At 40.6% G+C, this 20,695-nt stretch overlaps 1 protein-coding gene across 2 annotated transcripts in view; it reads right to left on the reverse strand.

Annotated features, from left to right (window-relative positions):
• Window positions 1-247: 247 nt before the first annotated feature.
• fancm (FA complementation group M) overlaps window positions 248-20,695 on the reverse strand; it is a 46,323-nt gene continuing 25,875 nt past the window's right edge. The window contains exons 14-24 of one of the 2 annotated variants that reach the window (XM_089004606.1): window positions 13,116-14,586; window positions 12,280-12,365; window positions 11,886-11,948; window positions 11,705-11,797; window positions 11,398-11,563; window positions 9,971-10,077; window positions 9,239-9,645; window positions 6,707-6,800; window positions 4,331-4,658; window positions 1,965-2,262; window positions 248-1,032 (exon numbers count right to left, since the gene is read on the reverse strand). In XM_089004606.1, the coding sequence (XP_088860732.1) occupies window positions 885-1,032; window positions 1,965-2,262; window positions 4,331-4,658; window positions 6,707-6,800; window positions 9,239-9,645; window positions 9,971-10,077; window positions 11,398-11,563; window positions 11,705-11,797; window positions 11,886-11,948; window positions 12,280-12,365; window positions 13,116-14,586 (3,261 nt within the window). In that variant the 3' untranslated portion in view covers window positions 248-884. Of the gene's footprint in view, window positions 1,033-1,964; window positions 2,263-4,330; window positions 4,659-6,706; window positions 6,801-9,238; window positions 9,646-9,970; window positions 10,078-11,397; window positions 11,564-11,704; window positions 11,798-11,885; window positions 11,949-12,276; window positions 12,366-13,115; window positions 14,587-20,695 lie in introns of both variants that reach the window. The other variant, XM_089004605.1, reaches the window with a different exon arrangement.

A 20,695-nucleotide genomic window follows, 5' to 3' on the forward strand; every position in this document is an offset into this window, starting at 1 on the left:
CCGGGACTATCGATATATCCGATATCGATATAACGAGACTTTACTGTATACTATTTTTTTTCTTTTAACGGAGTTTATCACAATACAAGAATAAATATAATTTTCAGAGATTATCAATTTTCCTTCTTTAAAATATTATGCTCCTGAGGGGTTTTTATGGAATATTTTGACATTAAAATTTTCAGAAATACAAATGAGCAAAAAAAAAAAACACTTAATTTTCCATTTGTAATTATTGTGCCAAAAATGAGAGGATTTAGACATTTAATTTGTTCTATGACCACACTTTCTATCTCAAAATGCAACTACAACAGTATGTTACACCTACGCCCCATAAAAACAAAGGAAAAACAAACAATATTGCACCATAATAAAAACAGTTATATTTTCGGTCCACATGAATTGTAATCTCAGAAATTGCAAGTGAAAAACATGTCACGATTGAGTCCCACTTGTTTTTTTTCCCCGTAAATACAGCGCAATTGTGTTTTGTCCAATTTGTGTTTTTCCTGATCATTTTGTTGGCTTTTACAGCAACAAAATCAAATTCAGGTAATATAGTAATACATCATGCCATAATACTAAAAATGGCTTTAAAAAAAAATCTGTTTTTATTTGTATTTTGACATTCATTGAAATATACATTGCCATGCCTTTAAACATAGTCATTTTTTTTGTGTTCATATCAGTAGAAACTGCTCCATACATTTCTATAAAATAAATAGTATGCCTATTACCGCACAATGCAAAATGTTGTGCAAAATATTTTAGGCTTATATCATGATGACGCTTGAAGTGCAAGTGCTGCTCGCTGTAAGAAAGCAGCAGTTGTTGGAAAAGAAATTAAAAAAAAGAAAAAGAAAGAAAAAAAACTTCAATAGTCATTAGATCCTGAGAGTGTGCGTCACCATCTCACGGGACTTTCCTGCTTTGTCCACAAGGCAGGAATCACAGTTGTAACGCAGGAAGCGGAAGATCTCCTCAGCCTTCAATCTACTCATGCCACCTCCATGCTCCAGGCTTTCCACTGAGCTGAACACACAAAAACAGGACAGTTTTAAACCCTGACAACTCAAGGAGCCTAACTCCATTTTTCTTGCTTGCTTTTCGAATACAGTGATACCTCAGCTCACGAACTTAAGTGGTTCCCAGAAAGTATGTGTAAGGTGAAATGTTCGTCTGCCGAACATTTATTTCCCATAAGAAACCATTAAAATGAGAATAATCCATTCATGGTCCCCATTAAGCATAATTTTCTATTAAATAAGCCTGAAAACTACACAAAATATACCTTATTTTATATCTAATAAATGTGCTATTGTACTGTAATTAAAGAAATAAAATGTACTGAATAATAAAGTCGTTTTATTTACCTTTGTGATGGTCAGTGATGAAGTTGTCTCTTGATGATATCCAAGTAAAGTTGCTGTGCTTTCTCAGCGATAATACCCTCACTCACACTGTCCCCTACTAGCTGCTTAAAAAATAATCCAAATCAAAAGTTTTTCAACCTCTTCTATTGCCTGAGACCGTTGCATAGACAACACAGAAACACCCTTAGCCACACGTAGCAATGGTTGACTTAGCATATTGGTACTGGGACGCTAAGTCACACAAACGCACACCTCGTTCGTGTTTTTCAATAATCTCCTTCTTCTGCTCGACCGTAATTTTGTAAAATTTCTTCTTAGGCTTAACACTAGCCTGTGGTGGGGTATTTTTCGGTCCCATAATAGCAAGAGTACTCCACTCGATAACAAACCACATCTGCACTCAAACAAAAGTGGTGACGAAAACTAGTCCGCCAGCCACCGTGGTGCCGTTCGACCGTGCGGTTTGGTGTTCATCTGCCAAAAACTAGTCCGCCAGCCACCGCTGTGTGGTTTGGCACACAGCGCGAAGTTTGTGAGCTCAAGCGTTTGTATGTCGAGGTGTCACTATAAAGTATATGATGTGCGTTTGACCTGTTAATGAGCTGGGCAACCGATTCAAAGCGGCGGCTCATGTTAAGAGCGTGGACATAGTTGACGGCGGGCAGGCTCAAGTAGAACTGAAGGTCCTGCTGCCCGCGCTCCCCGTTCAGCTCTGGAGATGGCGCGGCAATAGCCTGCCCCTTGCGGCGTTCCAGTTGCGCCAGCTCGACCAGCAAGGTGGCGCTCTGTTGGGGTCCCTCGCTCCACAGGAGCCGCACGCCGGTCCGCACCAGCGCCGACAGGGTGGAGTCGTAGCAGCGGGTGCGCTGGAAGGAACGAGACACCTCACCTGGGACACAGAAATATTGTTATGGTCATAAGGCATCTCAAAACCGTCATGGTACAGCATATGAATAATTTACCGGATTTTCCAGTGTATAAGGCGGACCGGAGTGGAAGGCGCACCCGAAATCAATGGTGTATTTTCAAACATTTTACATACAGTGAGACCTCAACTTACGAACTTAATTGGTTCCCAGACAGTGTGTAAGGTGAAAAGTGTGTATCTTAAAAAAAAAATTCCCATAGGAAACCATTAAAATGGGAATAATCCATTCCCGGGTTTCCATAAAATATATTTTTCAACCAAATAAGCCTTAAAACTACACACAACATACCTTATTCTATGTATAATTAATGTGCTATTGTATTGTAATGAAAGAAATACACTGCATTGTATCATAAAGTCACTTTATTTACATTTGTGATGGTCATTTATGGCTTGATGGACTGGCGTTGGAGGTCGAAGGTCAAAGGGAATTGCTGTTTGGAAAGAGGCGCATTACATGACGACTGTAATTAAAGAAATAAACTGTGCTGTAAAATAAAGTTTTATTTACCTTTTTGATGGTCGTTGATGGCTTATGGAAGGAGAGTCACCTTCCATAAGGACTGTTGGTAACTTAACCTCTGGTGGTGTTCGGACGTGTGCTTCCGCGGAAGATCACTCCGCCAGCTGTGGTGGGTGTGTATTATGAAAATAGTGCTTATTATAAGGTTTAATTTTCATAAATTTGTTTGTAAGACAAAAAGTTTGTATGTTGAGGTGTTTGTAAATTGAGGTCTCACTGTATATAAGGCCATGAATGGCCGATGTTTTCCAAATACTGTATAATACAGTACAGTGATACTTTGGTTTACGAACCCCTTGGCTTACGAACCTCTCGGTTTACGAACGTTAAATTGATGAAAATTTTATCTTGGCATACAAACTATTTTTCGGGATACACACGGAGCTGCCACAATGAGTGAAGTGTCGTTCGCAAACGAGCCCATTCTCCTAACAAGAAAATGGCAGCCAACTGCTCATTTAATTATAATACCATAGCACATTTATTATACGTAAAATAAGGTATATTTTGTGTGGTTTTAAGGCTTAGAAAATAAGAAAGTAGAAAATTCTGTTTTATGGGGACCTGGGAACGGATTATTCTCATTTTAATGGTCTCCTATGGGAAATTAATTTTTGGGAGACACACTTTTCGCCTTACACACTCTGTCTGGGAACCAATTAAGTTTGTAAGCCAAGGTATCACTGTATTAAATATAGAAAGGTTTTACAAATATTAGGCACACCACATTACAAGGTGCTAAATTAGAGGCTGGGGTTCCGCACAAATTCTTTTATGAGGGGAAATGGAGTCGGTGGTTGCGAGACCTGTTGTGGCTCAATATTTGTTCACATATAAGGCACACTTGCGTATAAGGCGCAGGGGTATCTTTTGAAGAAAATGAAGGCTTTTGGGTGCACCTCAGGATCGCTGGCGATACCACCCACCCCTCTTCAGCCTGCTGCCATCCAGTAGGAGACTGCGGAGTCTCCGAGCCAAGACCAACAGGCTCAAGGACAGTTTCTGCCACCAGGCAGTCAGGAGACTCAACTCCCTCCCAGCCCTGCCCCCCCTGTCCTTTCCCACTGTCACACTCACCGAACTCTGAGTACACGCTACACACTGTACTATCATCCTGAACTCTATTTTATTCTTTTTTTTCTGCAAGACCTCACTTCAACTTTTTTTTTTGTTTTTGCATTACTACTCTACGTCACTTTACATACGACACTACCTCACTTTACATTCACAAATTAGATGTATTGTCTGTTGTCAATTTTCTGTCTTTTTTAGCCACATTATAAGCGCCTTGCACGCTGGGTCTGAGAGGACATTAATTTCATCTCTGCTGCATATTAGCATATTTAACAATAAAGCTGACCTTGACTTTGACTTTTTTTTACTTATACACTGGAAAATACGGTAATTATGTTTCACGTGTTTTGTAAAATATAACTTTTTTAAAAATATATTTTTGCTTGACAATGTGTGATGTGAACCATACGAAAATACACTGGTGAGATTGACCTGGCTTGGTTCTGTCCTTCTCCACAATCAAACAAATGCGTTCAAAGCGCTCCCTCACGCTTCCCAGTTTCTCCGCCAGCCGCTTGCGATTCTGCAAGGACGCCAAATCCGACTGGACATGCCTCTCCACGGCCAGGCGAGCGCTGACGATGAAGTAGCTGCTGTCCAGTGAGCACACGTGGACGACGGCGCCATGATGCTGACGTAAGCTGGTCACAAGTTCCACACCGCTGCCGAGGCAGCGACCGTCCACCAGGATGCATACCGGACTCTCGGTGATGGATGGAGGGACCACTCCGACAGAATCTGAGATGGAGGATGATGGCTCCTTGATGGTAGGAAACCAAAGTGGAAAGCTATGAATTAATCTTCATGGCACAGTTGTGCATCATTCACTACAATGGACCATTATAGAAGTGCGAATTTACCGTTATTATTTTATAAAGACTAATTAAAAAAATCCTGATGTAGGTTACTATTATTTGTGCATGAAGAGTTAAAGAAGTAAAAGAAGTAGTGTGTCACTCCAGCCTCTACTTTAATGCCTTATAATGTGGTGTGCCTTATATTTGGACATCTTTTGTCTTTTTAAATACAGTATTATAATTGGAAAACCTTTGTTCATTCATTGAAGGTGCGCCTTATAATAACAATCCATTTCATTTCTAAGCGCCTTTCAAAACTCTCAAGGTCACTTAAGTCACAGGATATGTTTTTCTGTGGGTGAGCAGTGGCAGCCACACGTGGCAGCATTCACTCAACCCGGAAGTAACTTTTATATATATATATATATATATATATATATATATATATATATATATATATATATATATATATATATATATATATATATATATATAGCTAACCAGCTCGATAGCCAGCCAGATAGACAGCAGACAGCTAATAGCTAACTAGATAGCCGATATATAGCCAGCTAGACAGATAGCAAATAGATAACTAGCCAGGTCCCTAGCTAGATAGCAAATAGCTAGCTAGGTAGCCAGCTAGATAGCAAATAGCCAGCCAGTTAGCCAGCTATAGAGACAGCAGGAAAGCCAGATAATAATATTAATAATATTAATAATAATAATAATAATAATAATAATAATAATACATTTGATTTCTAAGTACCTATCAAAACTCTCAAGGTCACTTAAACGTCACAGGATATGTTTGTCTGTGGGTGAGCAGTGGCAGTCATATGCGCCAGCGTTCACTCAACCCGGAAGTAACTGAAATAGATAGAAAGCTAGCTAATATATAGCTAATAGCTAGCCAGCTAGATAGCTCGCCAGATAGATACCTAATAGCTAATTAGATAGGTAATATATAACCAGCTAGACATAGCTAACTATATAGCTAATATATAGCCAGCTAGACAGATAGATAGCCAGCTAGGTAGTCCGGTGTGCTTTATACTCCGGTGCACCTTATACACCGCAAAATACGGTAATTGACGTCGCCAGTAAAAAGGTATTTTCCTGTATTTGTCAATAGATGCCACATGACGGCACCAAAACTGTTAATATATTTCTATGGTCTGAGCACAAACTTTCTTCATCAAATTAAGGATAGGTGGGAAAAATACTGAATATTTTGGTGAGTACCGAATATTCCGATGTATAAGGCGCACTAGAGTATAAGGCAGTCCAACAATGAATGGTGTATTTTCAAACCTTGTCCATACATAAGGTGCAATGGATTATAAGGTGCACGTTTAATTAATTAAATACGTTTTTCAAATATAATGAATAAATACAGAAATGTTTTCCATATATAAGGTAAACCACACTATAAGGCCATACAGTAGTGGCTGGGGTTAGGCACAACTTCTTTTACGGGGGGAAATGGAGTCGGTGGCTGCTGACAGCGCTTGCGAGACCTGTTGTGGCTCAATATTACCTCATAATATATATAAGCCGCACCTGCGTATAATCATCATTTGAATCATTTGAATCATCTTTTGAAGAAAACCAAGGCTTTTGGGTGCGCCTTACACACCGGAAAATACAGTAGTTTCCAGAGTGTTTGCCATCTGCGTTTTGTTGCCTTGTATTTGTGAGCTGTGTAATGACGAGGATTTACTATTTACGCACGAGCGTTGCAAGGATTCTACCTCTCACCATTATTCAATGTGAGAAGAAGGTTCAGGGCAGCCATTTTGAACTAAAAAGGTATAAACAAAAGTGGAAATGAAGATCTGAAAGACACTGAAGCTTATTCGATTCGGCAATGGTGATTTGAGAGCCAGAGATCAAATTTTCTCAAATTTGAATGTATACATGTTGCATTAATGTATTTTTTGAAAAGTGTGACTGGTCGTTTAAAACATACGGCAATTTAATTTTCTGTTGTATTAGTGTGACTATTCTGTACCTGTGGCCCTATCTTCGATCCATCACGTGACTCAGATGTTTCAAAGTCCAGCTGGTCCGAAACGGCATGTTCATTTTCTATCCTCTGACGACTCCTGCAGGAGAAAGCCGGCATTACACGACGTGTTCATGGTTGGATCTAATAATGCTCTGAGAGCGTTTTACTTCAAATAACTCCATATAACTTAATAATAATACTGTAATAATAATAATAATAATAAATAATAATAATAATAATAATAATAAATTTGATTTCAAAGAGCCTTTTAAAACGCTGAATGACACTTTACAGTCGTGGGATAAGAATGTTTTTTTTCTTTGGAATCAACTTTTTTTCTGATGAAAGAAGAGAGTCTAAGGTTTCTTACGCTACATTGAATGTTTCTATAGTCTTAAAGGACAACCGACATCACTTTTTTGTTTTTTAACATCAGAAAAACATTTTATAGCATCTAAAATACCCAAAACATGCAGTATGATATTTTTAGTCAAATGCAAAACACCAATAAAAATGACTTCAAGTGTCCAAAATCTGCAAAAAGAAATGAACCCGGAAGTGGCCAGTTTCAGAAGGTCCCGCCCACAGTTCGTGAGGTCACCCCATCTTGCCTTGCTGGAGTATCAAAACAATGGCTTCAGATTCGGATAATATGCTTTCTTGTTACTCATCCAATTATGAGTATGATTCAAATAGTTCTGAAGAAGAAAGCATACATGTTTGCAATCGATTAAAGAATTTATTCCGTGTCATTTTGAGGCATCAGGGGTGGGAAATGTCACACCCAAAAAAGGCAGAAAATGGCGACAAATCCGTATAAGGAATTAATCAGCCCCTTTCCACAGGCTGATTAATTCCTTACATGGAGCCTTGTCACCCTCTTCTGCCTCTTTTTGGTCCTACACGAAGTTTTCAGACCAAAGTACAGCAAAATGCATTAACGTGATGGAAGGACTGCTACAATGTGTCCTTTTTTCGGTCAGGGGTGTTCCTTCAGTGACGTAAGGTGAGTCACCAACTCAAAAACAAGACTTCCAGAATATTCAGCACGAGTCTTAAAATGTAAAATATAGCTAAATGCGGTTGAATATTTGTAAAATATGCTCAGTAGAAGTCATTTGAAGCCATTTTACAAATTATGGACACAACATGTCCAGGGGCATCGGTTGTCCTTCAAAGGACAACCGACGTCTTTGACAAAGGACGATCGACATTTTTGAGTTGGTGACGAGTCCTGACGCCAGGTCACGGAAGGAACGCCCCTGACCGAGAAAGGACACACAATGCATTTTACGGTACTTTGTTTAGTCTGGAAACTTCGTGTTGATCCCGAAATTAGAAAGAAAACACATAAATAACACGATGGTGAATCGTTGTGTGTTGCACCAAGACAACTATTTGATATTCGCTGACACAAATTCCAAGCAGACAAATAAACCTATTTCCAACGGTCTCTGGCGCCATCTTCTGAATTTTCTGGGACGCTACACATCAGTCTTGATGCCTCAAAATGACCCGGAAAACCGTCTTTAATCGATTGCAAACATTTATGCTTTCCTCTTCAGAACTATTTGAATCATATTCATAACTGGATGCGTAACAAGAAAGCATCTTTTCAGAATCTGAAGCCATTGTTTTGATTCTCCAGCAATGCAAGACGTCTTGGCGTGACGTCACGAACTGGAGGGTGGGACTTTCCAAAAATGCCCAATTCGCAGCTCTATGTTTTGCAGATTGAGCACACTTTAAGTCATTTTGATTGGTATTTTGCATTTGACTAAGAATCAGCCTGCATGTTTTGGGTATTTTAGATGCCATAAAACGTTCTTCTGATGTCAGTTAGGAAACAAACAAATGGATGTCAGTTGTCCTTTAAAACTCAATATTCTGTGGGTCCTGAAATTTTAGTGAAAATGACAAAAACCATGGCACTGGAGTGGATACATATTTGCACATCGTCTGACAGTGAATGAGTTAATCGATTACAAATCAGCTTTCTGACAACTCGATATGACTTCACATAAAGACGCAACTGATCCACACCTCTGTGTGCACCTCCGCACGATGGGTGGCAGAGCTTTCACTTGCTCTGCCCCCAAACTCACTTCCTCCCAACATTCGTAAAATCGATTATCTTCCCACATTCAAATCCCATATCAAAATGCACCTATTTAAAATTGAATTTTCTGTGTAGCTCTATCTCGTTTCTATTTAAAATTGTATTTTATTTCTTGTATTCTATTTATAATTGTGTTTTATTTATTATTGTATATATGCTTGTCTGTGACTGTAAAGTGTCCTTGATAACTTTGAACGGCGCTTACAATAAAATGTATTATATTATTATTATAAGGCGCAAGGTTATCTTTTGAAGAAAATGCTGCTTTTGGGTGCGCTTAATAGTGCACAAAACACAGTATTGTAGCAGAGCAGATAAGCACTTCCATCAATTACCCCAATGTTAACAATGTTCGCCGATGTAATAGTTGAAGCAACGCTTACAGTATGTGGCCGTACCCCGATTTCAGATGTTACCTCTCTGGTTGGAATTCTGCTCTGAGGTCCCTGCTGAGCAATGACCCGTTGGTTGCGATGGTTGAAGAAAGGGAAGAGGAGGATTTCTGTTGGGGCTGAAATTTGAAAGGCTTCGGTGGTTCAGAAACGTCTGCCCTTTCCTCCTCCTCGCTTGAGTCAACTATGGGGAGAACACGACTAAACTTGCTTTTAGGCTTCGCCTGACATGCGGCCACTTTCGCTTCAGCGGCTTTTGCTTTGGCTTTGTGCAAAAATACACGTCGCCGTGTGGCATATTGCTTCCTCCCGTCCACGGAAGACTCTTCAGGGATCAGCTCCACGGCTTGTTCTGCGCTCTCCTCTTCCTCTTCATCTTGGCTGCCCACCACAAAACTGTCCTCTTTGTATGTTTCGTCCTGCTCGGGCACCTGCAAACAAAAGTGGAGGCTAATAGTGTGTTCTATCTCTTTCATTTATATGCACGGGAACATTTTGCAACAGAAATACACTCAATGTCATGTATGCACCATGAAAGTTAATAAAAAAAAGTTTCCTATAATGAACCAAAATATTCACAAAAAAATGTATTTTATGTTTTTTTTTATGTTGGTGCTATTTTTTAAAAATTTATTTTCATTTTTCAATTGTCAAGCCAAAACTGAGCATTCGTTATCTTAGTCAAGACAAGTGTTGACACAGCTCTTTCGTTGGATGCCATGAGACAATACAGTACATGCAAATATACAGTGATACCTGGGAGAAGATATCGGTGTTATGAAATTGTCGATGGGACATTTTAAACCTTCCATGGACAGCTGGGCTTCTCACAGACTTCAAGTATATCCCTTGCATTTGAGAGTCTAATAGAAAAGAGATGACAGGAGTGTCAAAGTGTATATAAATATCAGAAGACAAGCCCCTGAATGCATCAGATTTGGCCAAACGCAAAGGGATGAACTGGCAGTTAAGTATGTTTGCACAGTGTGTTTTTTTTAACTCGCCATTTGCATCTTTAAAAAAATTCTGCTCGACCAGCAGAGGAACCAGAATTGCTTTACATCTACAGGTTTAAGAAAACTAAATGTAAAGGTGAAATATTGTCTTTAACTCATTCACTGTCATTCCCGAATTTATTCGGGTTTTGGTTTTTCTTGTGGGGGCTGGTCAGACCTCTGGCAATGTTTTTTTCCCCTGCATTTGCCTTTTGTTCATGTTAGCACTTTGGTACAGCTTCATGCTGTTGTTAAAGCGCTATATAAATCAATATGTATGTATTGTATTTAGTGCAGAAATCCTCATTTCAAGCTCAGATAACTCCAGACCCATACAATGTAGGAATTAACTCTTTTTGAGGAAAGAAAATAGTCTAAGATTTCTAACGCTGTATTGAATGTTTAGGTATCGTATTTTCCGGTGTATAAGTTTTGATTTTGTGCCTTATATGTGAAGTAATATTGAGCCACAACAGGTCTCACAACTACTGTCAGCAGCCACGACTCCATTTCTCCCAGTAAAAGAAGTCGTGCGTAACCCCAGCATCTACTGTAATGCCTTATAATGTGGTGTGTTTTATACTTGGAAACCTTTGATATATTTCTATAGAATATTTGGAAAACTTTTTTTTCATTAATTGAAGGTGCGCCTTCATAGTCCAGCGCATCATATATATGGAAACAGTAAAATAATAATAATACATCATTCATTGGGGGTGCACCTTATACTCTGGTGCGCCTTACACACCAGAAAATACGTTAGTCCTAAAACTCAATAATTTGTGGGTCCTGCAATTTGAATGAAAATGACAAATAAGAATGAGTTAATACAGTAAAGTCTCGTTCTATCGATATTCAAGGGAGTCCGAAAAAATATCGATATAACCGGGACTATCGATATATCCGACCCTGTTTGCATGTAATTTTCTCCGTGAGTGCATAGAAATAGTATCGATATAACCGGGACTATCGATATATCCGATATCGATATAACGAGACTTTACTGTATATGAAAATAGTTGACTCTCTCGGTGTCCGCCCAACCATAAAGTGTGAAGTTAAAAAGCAAATATTTAGTCAAACGTTTTTGCAAATGTATTTGGTCCCTTTTTGAACTTCCTCTTTCATCTCCTGAAGACGCAAAAGCCGGCTATCGTGATACTTCTGCCAGTAAAAATGGCAATCTACCATTCAGTCCCTGCGACTCGTGTGTATTGTGCACCACAAAGCCCTCGAGAGAGCAGTTCTGCTCGTCTCCATCGTCCTCGTCGGACGAAACCGGCGCCCCGTCCTCATCCGTTGATAGCGCCGCTTCCTCGTCCAGGAACTCCCGCCCTTTTCGACATTTGTTGCGCTTGTAGAGAAACACAAAGAATGGGAAGGAGGGAGGGAAATGCCAATCGTGACACCTGGGTTAATTATAGAACATGGCATTTAAGAAGGAAAAGATGACATTTGCCGGGTTTCTTCTTTTTATGCAAATATGAGTTAACACCTTAGCGTTGCTCTGGTGGACCGGCTGCATCGATCTTTTGGATGCGAGCGGTCGCTGGGTCTGGAAGTCGTCGTCATCGTCGGTTTCTTTAAACTGGAGAGATGGGTGACAAGGACGTCAGCCGGCGTGCGGAGGTGTAAATGCAATGACATCGTCACTCGACACAGGAAGATCGTCTCACCGTGTTGAATGCGGCCACGCGTTTCGTGCTCGTGAGGGGCGAGACTGTATCAGAGGTGTTTGACTAAAACAATAAAATAAGAAATAACATGTAAAAATAGTTATTTGCTTTGCCAGAATGAATTAAATGATCTGTTTGAGTGCGTGCGTGCGTGCGTGCGTGCGTGTGTGTGTGTGTGTGTGTGTGTGTGTGTGTGTGTGTGTGTGTGTGTGTGTGTGTGTGTGTGTGTGTGTGTGTGTGTGTGTGTGTGTGTGTGTGTGTGTGTGTGTGTTTCGAACAATTGATTCTTCCAACATGCTGGTTGCCTTGACAACTAGACAGCATGAACTGTCTGAACTGTTCACTATCAGTTTGATGTGTGTTGCACATGTGTGTGCGTGCGTGTTCCTACCACCTCCTCCGGAGACGACAAAAGATTGATCTTGTTGGGATGTCGTCTCTGATGGACAACGTCATCGTCGCTGTCTGTGGTGCACTCGACTATAAAAGAAAAATAAAGAATAGAAACACTTGTATGACTATATAACATGCATTTTCAAATTCATCGTATGGAGGTAGTGTGTGGAGGTAGTGATGCACCCGTGATCGATGTCAGGTTTTGGTGGTCTTAAAAAAAAAAAACATAAAAAAAACATTCCGCTATAAACTCATTCACTGCCAATCCCGAATTTATTCGAGAATTGAAAATTGTGACGTTGAGCGCCATTCCCGAATTTGTTTGGGTTTTGTTTTTGTTGTTTTTTTTTTGCGGGGGGTGCCGATAAAGCGCTGATCAGACCTCTGGCAATGTTTTTTCCTTCCAGCAGGGGGCAGCTTTTGCCTTTTGTCCATGTTAGCGGTTTGTTACAGCTTCAGCTGTTCTTAAAGCGTGTATTCCCTTTTTGTTCAAATTTGAAGAGACTTACACACACACACACACACACGCGCACACACACGCACACACACGCACACGCACACACACACATATATATATATATATATATACAGTAAAGTCTCGTTATATCGATATCGGATATATCGATAGTCCCGGTTATATCTATATTTTTTCGGACTCCCTTGAATATCGATATAACGAGACTTTACTGTATATTTCACAGCCATGTGGAAAATATTGCCCTTTTCTTATCCTGACCCAACTGCCCCCTCCTCCCAGCGGTTGATTCAATCAGCACCCCCCTGGCAAGTACATCAGGAAACCACTGGTAAGGCCTCAGAGCATAAGTAACAAACCTGGACGACGGTCAGAATCTGTCACAATGACACATTCGTCCTGCGTTTCCACTCCCGACGTTGGCCCATTTTCCGGTCGTCTTTGCTTCTGGGTACTGAGAGACAGGCGAACTGCGCGAGGAACGGTAGATTGCGGTGATCCCGTAGGGGACGGTAGTGGGCCCACTTTGGATGTCAACGCCGATGCAAGTTCAGGGGTTGCCCGCCCCGGTAGAATCTGAGATGTGGAGAACTTGGTTGACAGGGTGCGGGTTGAAGGTGAAGCGGGTCGGTGAAAACTGTAAGGCGTGGAGGAGTGGATGGGTGCACGTAAGGAGGTCTCCTCCTGGACAGGTGGAGGCCACGGGGAGGTGATGTTCAATGGCACAGCGTCTTCCTCCTCCTCTGAGTCCTCCAGGGAATAGCCGAGGTCAAAGTTGACGGTAAAATCCAAGCTGTCAAACAACTCTGGACTTTTTGCCACGGTAGGAGAACCTCTCCCCGTTTGCTTTGACATTGGAGAACGACTTGGAGATGCTGCTGATTGTCCTATTCCTGTCTGTAAGGGAGCCAACAGGTGTATGGTGGTGGTGGCGATTCCCTCCAGACTGGGGGGAGGTAGGGGTGTGACACAAGCTACAGGAATGTGGACGTCTGGTATCGTCATCTGCAGGAAGGCTTCATTGTCGCCAAACAGGTCCATGCTGTCGTCCATCAAGTGGGCTTCCGAAACACGCTGAACATTTGTTTTCACGTCTGATAATGTTCCCGTTCTTACATCAGCACACTGCTCATGGTTATTAGCTTCTCGGGCTTCATCTGCACATTCATCTTCAAAGACCTCATCCCAAGTTGGACTTGGAACGTTGGATGTTTCTCCTGGAGACACATCGAACATCGCCTCGGGACAGTCGTTATCAGAATGAATCACCATGAATTCGTCATCTTCATCCAGATCTAAGGTAAAATTGCTGTGGAATGGCTGAGGAAGATCAGGGAGAGGAGGGGGTATTGAGTCTACCGTTAATATGTCGAAATCCACCTGAGGTGGTGGGGATCGAGACAGGAGCTCAGCCACATCGGCCAGTATGGCGTTGAAGTTCTCATCTCTTCTCTGTATACCAGAAGGGGGAGAACAGGCATCCCATTTGGGGAGATAGAACATGGCCTGAAGTTCAGCGTCTTCTTCACTGTCCATATTGATCGGCACCTCTTTAGTGTCGGGGGAATCCAATTTAATGACCTCTTCATTGGTTAATACGGCCTCCTCGTTGCCTAACAGAGACGCAAAGGACGGTAAAAGAGGAGGCCTTGGTTCTTCAGCTAATCTTTGTGCATTCTTGGTTTCCTCATTCCTTTGTACTTGTTCCAAATCGGCCGCTGGTTGCACGACTGTTTTGGAACAGGCGTTTTTCTTGATCTTTTTCAGATGGCCGTTGACGTCAGCTTTGTTAAGATAAGTTGATAGCTCCTGCTCATAAGCACAATGCTCCTGCGGAGAAGCACACGTGAATATGATCAACCTCTTCAGGTTTTTTTGTCACCACACTGATTTCACCTGCTTTGTCAATGTGCTATTTACAAAAGTATCTACTTAGGAAGTAGATCAAGCCGCAAACAACGACGGATGAAATGATTAAACAGTGTTCCTTGACACAAAGTCGCCATTTGCGTCTCGTCACTTCAATTAGATTTCCCAAGTCTTGATTGTGAACACATTCCATCCATCCATTTTCCGTACCGCTTATTCCTCATTAGGGTCGCGGGGGGTGCTGGAGCCTATCTCAGCTGTCTTCGGGCACGAGGCGGGGGACACCCTGAATTGGTTGCCAGCCAATCGCAGGGCACACAAACACGAACAACAGTCACTCTCACACTCACACATAGGGACAATTTGGAGTTGTGAATCTGCCGGCCATTGTGCTAACCACTCAACTACCGGGCCGCCCACATTCCATCGAGTCTTTGCCAAATATCCATCACACTAGCAAACCATACGACCTGGAATTAATCTGTCGGGAGTGGCACAGCAGAGTGCCAATGAACCAGGAAACAGTGGGGAGGGGGTGCCCGTTGTGAGGGCAGGGCATTATGAAAGGAGCACTTAGAAAGGTGAAGGGAATAGTAGGGATGGGGGGCTAATGGACTGTCATGGTGTTCAAACAACAGCTCTATCTGCTGTGATGTGACCGCACATGAGGGTTACCAGTTCTAAAACCAAATTTTAGCCTATGAAAGTCAACAGAACCATACTTCCTGTTTGGAGTGAGATTCATAATGTTCAGAAGTGCCACTAAAATGGCTCCCAGTCTGTGTGGGGGTGGGGGGTGCTGTTACACCACTACAAACAATTACAGGTAGTCAAAGACCTATCACTTCACAAGCCTTATTTAACCCTTTCCTGCACCTTGGAACCTGATAGCATGATAAACTGTCCACTGTAGTAACCACTGTCCCTTTAAGTGTATACATATCAAATTTTACACCTCCGTTTTACTAAATGTGACCATAAGCCAAGTGGTGAAGATGGGCTCAATATTACCACAAGGTTACTGCAACGACTTTTTGCAACAAAATTGTTCTTGTAATTAAGTATGAATATTGTTTTCAGTGATTGTGTGTGTATTAATGGAAAGCACCGTGTGCAACAAAGTGAAATTGTAATTAAATTAATTAATTACATAAATAAATAAATAAATACATAAGAGCTTGCCATTTTCTAGAGTCATTTGCCAATGCAAACTGTATCAGACGAGTAAGTTTGGGGCTGCATGCCAGTTTAGGATGTAATTTTTGATTCAGCTTTTAAAGTACAACTCATTCATCATGTGTGTACCTTATATTGCGACAAGGGCCTGCAAGGACTTCTCTGCTGGCCTAAAAATATCTGAATCACAGAGGAATGATAATTATAGCTTGTCCTTGAATTTGTATTCAATAATTCCAAATTGTCTTTCAGCTTCCTTTCATTGGTTTTCCCTTGTGTTGATTGCAGATGTGTTTTGTATATAAGCATTTAACCAATCACATTTCAGCCATCTTTTGTTACCAACGTTCTGCAGGCCCTGTTGCATGAAAATCAATGTGAAACTGTTGCTTTAACTAATCAGAGTTTGAGTTGGCAAACCAACGCCTGCTGGAAATGTCTGACTTTTTGGAAACTATGATTGACTAGTCACATGATTTGCTCGTCACTAGCCAATCATAGTATCACTAGCCTCTAGAGATAAGACCATACTGGCCAGAGCTAGCACGCTATACTACATCAGCAAATATATTATTGTGTCGATTTTAATAACGTTTTTTTCAACCCACAATGGCTGAAGGAGGAGAAGAAATTGATTTGGTTGCAGATATAATGTTAAAACCACTTTCAAGACGGACGGACCTTTCAACAATAGATGGACATCATTAAGAAAAGTTGGACAGCTCCAAAGCTAGCAAAAATAGCAACTAATATTGTAATTTCATGAGGTTATCATGAATCCACACGTTCTTAGTAAAAATTTGAACAGTTTAATTTCTTACGTTTCTTTAAATCACCAGTTATTTCCTGGATAACAGCACACTTAGTGGAAGTGTAGTAATATCACACCACACTTGCAGCTGATTGATTCGGACATGGCACTCTTGAAGGCCTAGGGTTGAAATGCATGTTCCACCACTGCAAGAAACTAAATAGATGGATGTAGAAATGCCTGGTGGAAAAACAACCACGAGATATTGATACTCCATAAGGCACATAAAAGCCATTTAACCAAACTGTGGCAGACAGACAAATTGTACCTTGGGAGTTTCCCTCAGTAGAATAAGGTTGTCATTTAGAAACAATGAGCACTAATTGTACGGAGGTATTGTTGGTACAGTTTTGTAATGCCCATCCTCCCCAGGAAGTTCAACATATTACTGTAACTAACAACCCACATGTTAATCTCTGCCTATTGAGACACTTTTGTGGGGAGAAAAACTAAATGCTGTTTCTGGTGCTTGTGTAACTGTTGAAAGAATGTGTGGTTATACTAACCACGCATCGTACTTCATCAGACATACCACACCTTGATTTAATCTCACACAGCACTATTGTTTGACAGTTCTGTCGATCTAAATGCATTGCTGGAAGCAAGTTTTTTTCTGTGTTGGTACGTTGTAGAAATGAGAGGGTGATTCATGAAAATAAACACGAGTGTCAGACGCTGAACAAATCTTTTCATAATTTCAACTTGGTTCCATAACTGCATGAGGCTAACAATTAGCATTTGACCACAGTGACCTGGGTAAATTAAGGTCGACTTCATGAACATCATAAAACAGCTCAGTGTCTTGTTTTTGAGGTTTTTTTTTCTCCTTTAGAGAAAATATACTGAAGAATGTTTCGTGAAAAAGTAACAGAAAACAACTTTAAGCTCGGGTCATTGCGTTGTACTGCAGTGTATTGTATTGAACTGTATGTGTTTGTTAGACCCTGTCAGGTTTGTTTTATCTTGCCAGATTTTTACTCGTTTTTTTTTTGATACTTTGTACTTTTCTGTTCAGATGACTTTGATGTTTCAGATTTTGTTCCTGCTGACTTTATTTTTAAGACAATTTGTCAAATACATCCTGCCTCTCCCACCTGCCTGCTTTTTTGGGATCCACAACCCCCATCACCACCTCGCGATTCGTGACAGTTATGAATTTGAGAAAGCCATTAGAATGTTTAATCCGCTCCACATATTACATATGGAGCGGACAAGAAATTAATAGTTTTCAAATCTGAAGTCTAGAATAATGACTTATTGAGGTTTACACCCAAAAATATGAAATGTTGGTTAGGATTTCAGCAAGCATCATGGAATTTCACAAGTTTGATTTGCTTTCGCGGGCCCAAACAAAATAAGGTGGTGGGCCGGATTTGGCCCCCGGGCCTTGACTTTGACACATCTGCCTGAGACCCTCTTCTTTCATCTGAAAAAAATAGTTAATTCCTAAATTATATGGGTCCGGAGTTTTATGAGATTGAAATGAGGGCGGCTGTCCAAAATACAAAATACAATACTATACTATATATTATATTGGTTTATATAGCGCTTTAAAAACAGCTGGAAAAAAAAAACATTGCCAGAGGCGATGGCCACCGCTTTATCGGCAATCAAGTGTGAAAAAACAAAACCCGAACACATTCGGTAACGGCACTCTACATCATATTTTCAATTCCAGAATACATTTGTGAATGACAGTGAATGAGTTAATGGTGGTTTAACAGATTTTTTAATGGAAAAAAGCATCAATAAAAATGAGCGCAACCCCAAGAAAAGAGCATTTCAAAAAATGTCACCATCGAGACATGTTCAATCAAAGTGTCCTCTGATTAGGATCACAGGTATCTTCAAAACGGTAGGATGCCAGTTCATCTATCTAAAAATAAAAGTTTGACAAGTTGTCACTGTGCTGTTTGGTGACAGTGTGTGAACCATAATAGCACGGACCAGAGGAGGCGAAAAAGAAACGGTTCTGAGGGGAAGAGAGAGAACATTCATAAATGTAACAAGCCCTTCTCTAAGTTGTTTGATGTTTTTGTACTGCAGTGCATGCGTGTGTTATCAGCATCCATCTACATAGCTGTGAAAGTCAAATAGATAATAGATTGAGGAGGTGGATAACATGGATAGTACCAAAAAAAGAGCATTGTACAACCGCTAAAAGAATTTAAGATGAAATTCAAGGTCAAATCCTTGAATCACATCCATTTTTGAACAAGCTAAAGTGAACTTCTGACTAGACTGTTGAAAATAACAAAAAAAATGTCAAACTGCAAGATACAAAGCTTCTCGAAGAATGTCCTATGTTGACAACAGCTGCACAACAGCTCACACAGATGCAGAAATGAAGCATCAAGAAAAGAATGCTGTCCCCACTGTGAAACATGGAAGAGGTGCAATTATGTTCTGCGGCTGCTTTGTTCAACCGGGCAAAGGGTGTCTTCAATCTTGAGAACACACTCTTCAAACCTGGGACAAGTGGAGCAGTTTGATTACAGTAATTGCTCCGACACAACAACAACAACAAATTACTGTTCTATAGGTTTGTTACTGTTTAAACTAATTTTGTTGAAACACAATTCCAAAATTGTGTCTGATTGATTCATTTTTATGCAATATGGATTTTTTTTAAGACTGCTCTTATTTGATTTCAATAACGCAGTTTATGGATATTGTCAAATAGGACATGAAGGTAGCTGGTGTGAGACAAGAGGATGCACAAAACCGGGTTAGATGGAGGACACTGATTCGCTGTGTCGACCGCTGAAGGGAAAAGCCGAAAGGAAAAGAAGAAGTGATCCCAACAATTTGGTCTATGGGCGTAAAATTGCACCATGTACACAATTAGCTTAATTCATAATAATGGCATTTCTTATGCCTTAGTTAACACAATACAATTAATCGCAAATGACAAAAAATAATCCAACTGCCCTTTTCTCCCGTCATTCTGTCAATATAATTTAGTAATTTGGATTCCGTTTTTTGCTGTCGGCTGCTCTTCTCGTCTCCATCTAGGTCATCACAGCCTGACCCAGATCCAGCTTTCTGGGTTTATGTAACGCTTCAGAGGATTGCGTAATCACAAGCGCCGAGGCCCATCTGTCTTTATGGACTGTCTCCTCATCACAAAGAGCAGCGTGACAGTGCGCTGCGGAAAACACAGCATGTGCTTTGCTTGTCGGCCGGGTCGAACAGAAAATGTCTTCAAACGACTGGAAAAAACAACCTTGGGAGGCTTTCACAGAAGAAGGGAGCAAAGTGTGTCAGTGGGATGGAAAGGAGGAAAATAAAATAAAAAACATTTTGGACATGCACTCGTGTTTCTGGAGCAATAGGCCGGAAAGCCTCTCCAAATTCGCGTTGTGGAAGTTAGCCACCGCTCAAGTTATCCTAGCGGGTGATAAGACATGCGGAATGGTATACAAATGTGTGCAAATATGATTAAAAAAAGTGACATTTTGAGTCAAGTCAGCGTCTCAAAAGGGTTTCTTGCCTGTCCCCACTTAACAAACACCAACACCATCCTCTGATCTTAACCCCTAGGAGCCTTCAAGTGGTCAAATGAATGATGTTCTACTAATGCTGTTTCAAAAACCATCCATAATATTTAGATAATAAACATTCTGGAAATTGCTTCTCGTTTTACATGACAGTAATATGCACTTTCTTTGGTCATAAAACAGCTCTTTTTCTCTCCCTTCTCTGAGGAATCGGACCACAAGGTGAAGAAGTATAGTTAGAACTCGATTAAACAGTTCATGACAAGTTCTTCCAAACTCATCGTGGAAGATCAAGAAAGAATCCAAACAAACTTCTACTTAAAAGAAACACCGCTTCTAACAGAGTTCAAAATTATTTGGAGAAACTACTCTGAAATCTCTCTCAACAAATCATGGCTCTGGACCTTCAGAATTTCTCCCTGAAATGAATGCTCGACATCAAAGTGTGTCCGTTTACCAGTCACAATCTCCATGTTTTGTTTTGAAAAGTAGGCTAGCTTACTTCAATGCCTTGTTTAGCCAAGACTCACAATGAGGAAAACAAAAGGTGGGTTTTAACCTAATCTCTGACCCAATTTTGGGG

This window comes from Hippocampus bargibanti, linkage group LG09, assembly GCF_051943395.1.
Source record: "Hippocampus bargibanti isolate YZ-2025 linkage group LG09, ASM5194339v1, whole genome shotgun sequence".
Lineage (NCBI taxonomy): Eukaryota > Metazoa > Chordata > Actinopteri > Syngnathiformes > Syngnathidae > Hippocampus > Hippocampus bargibanti.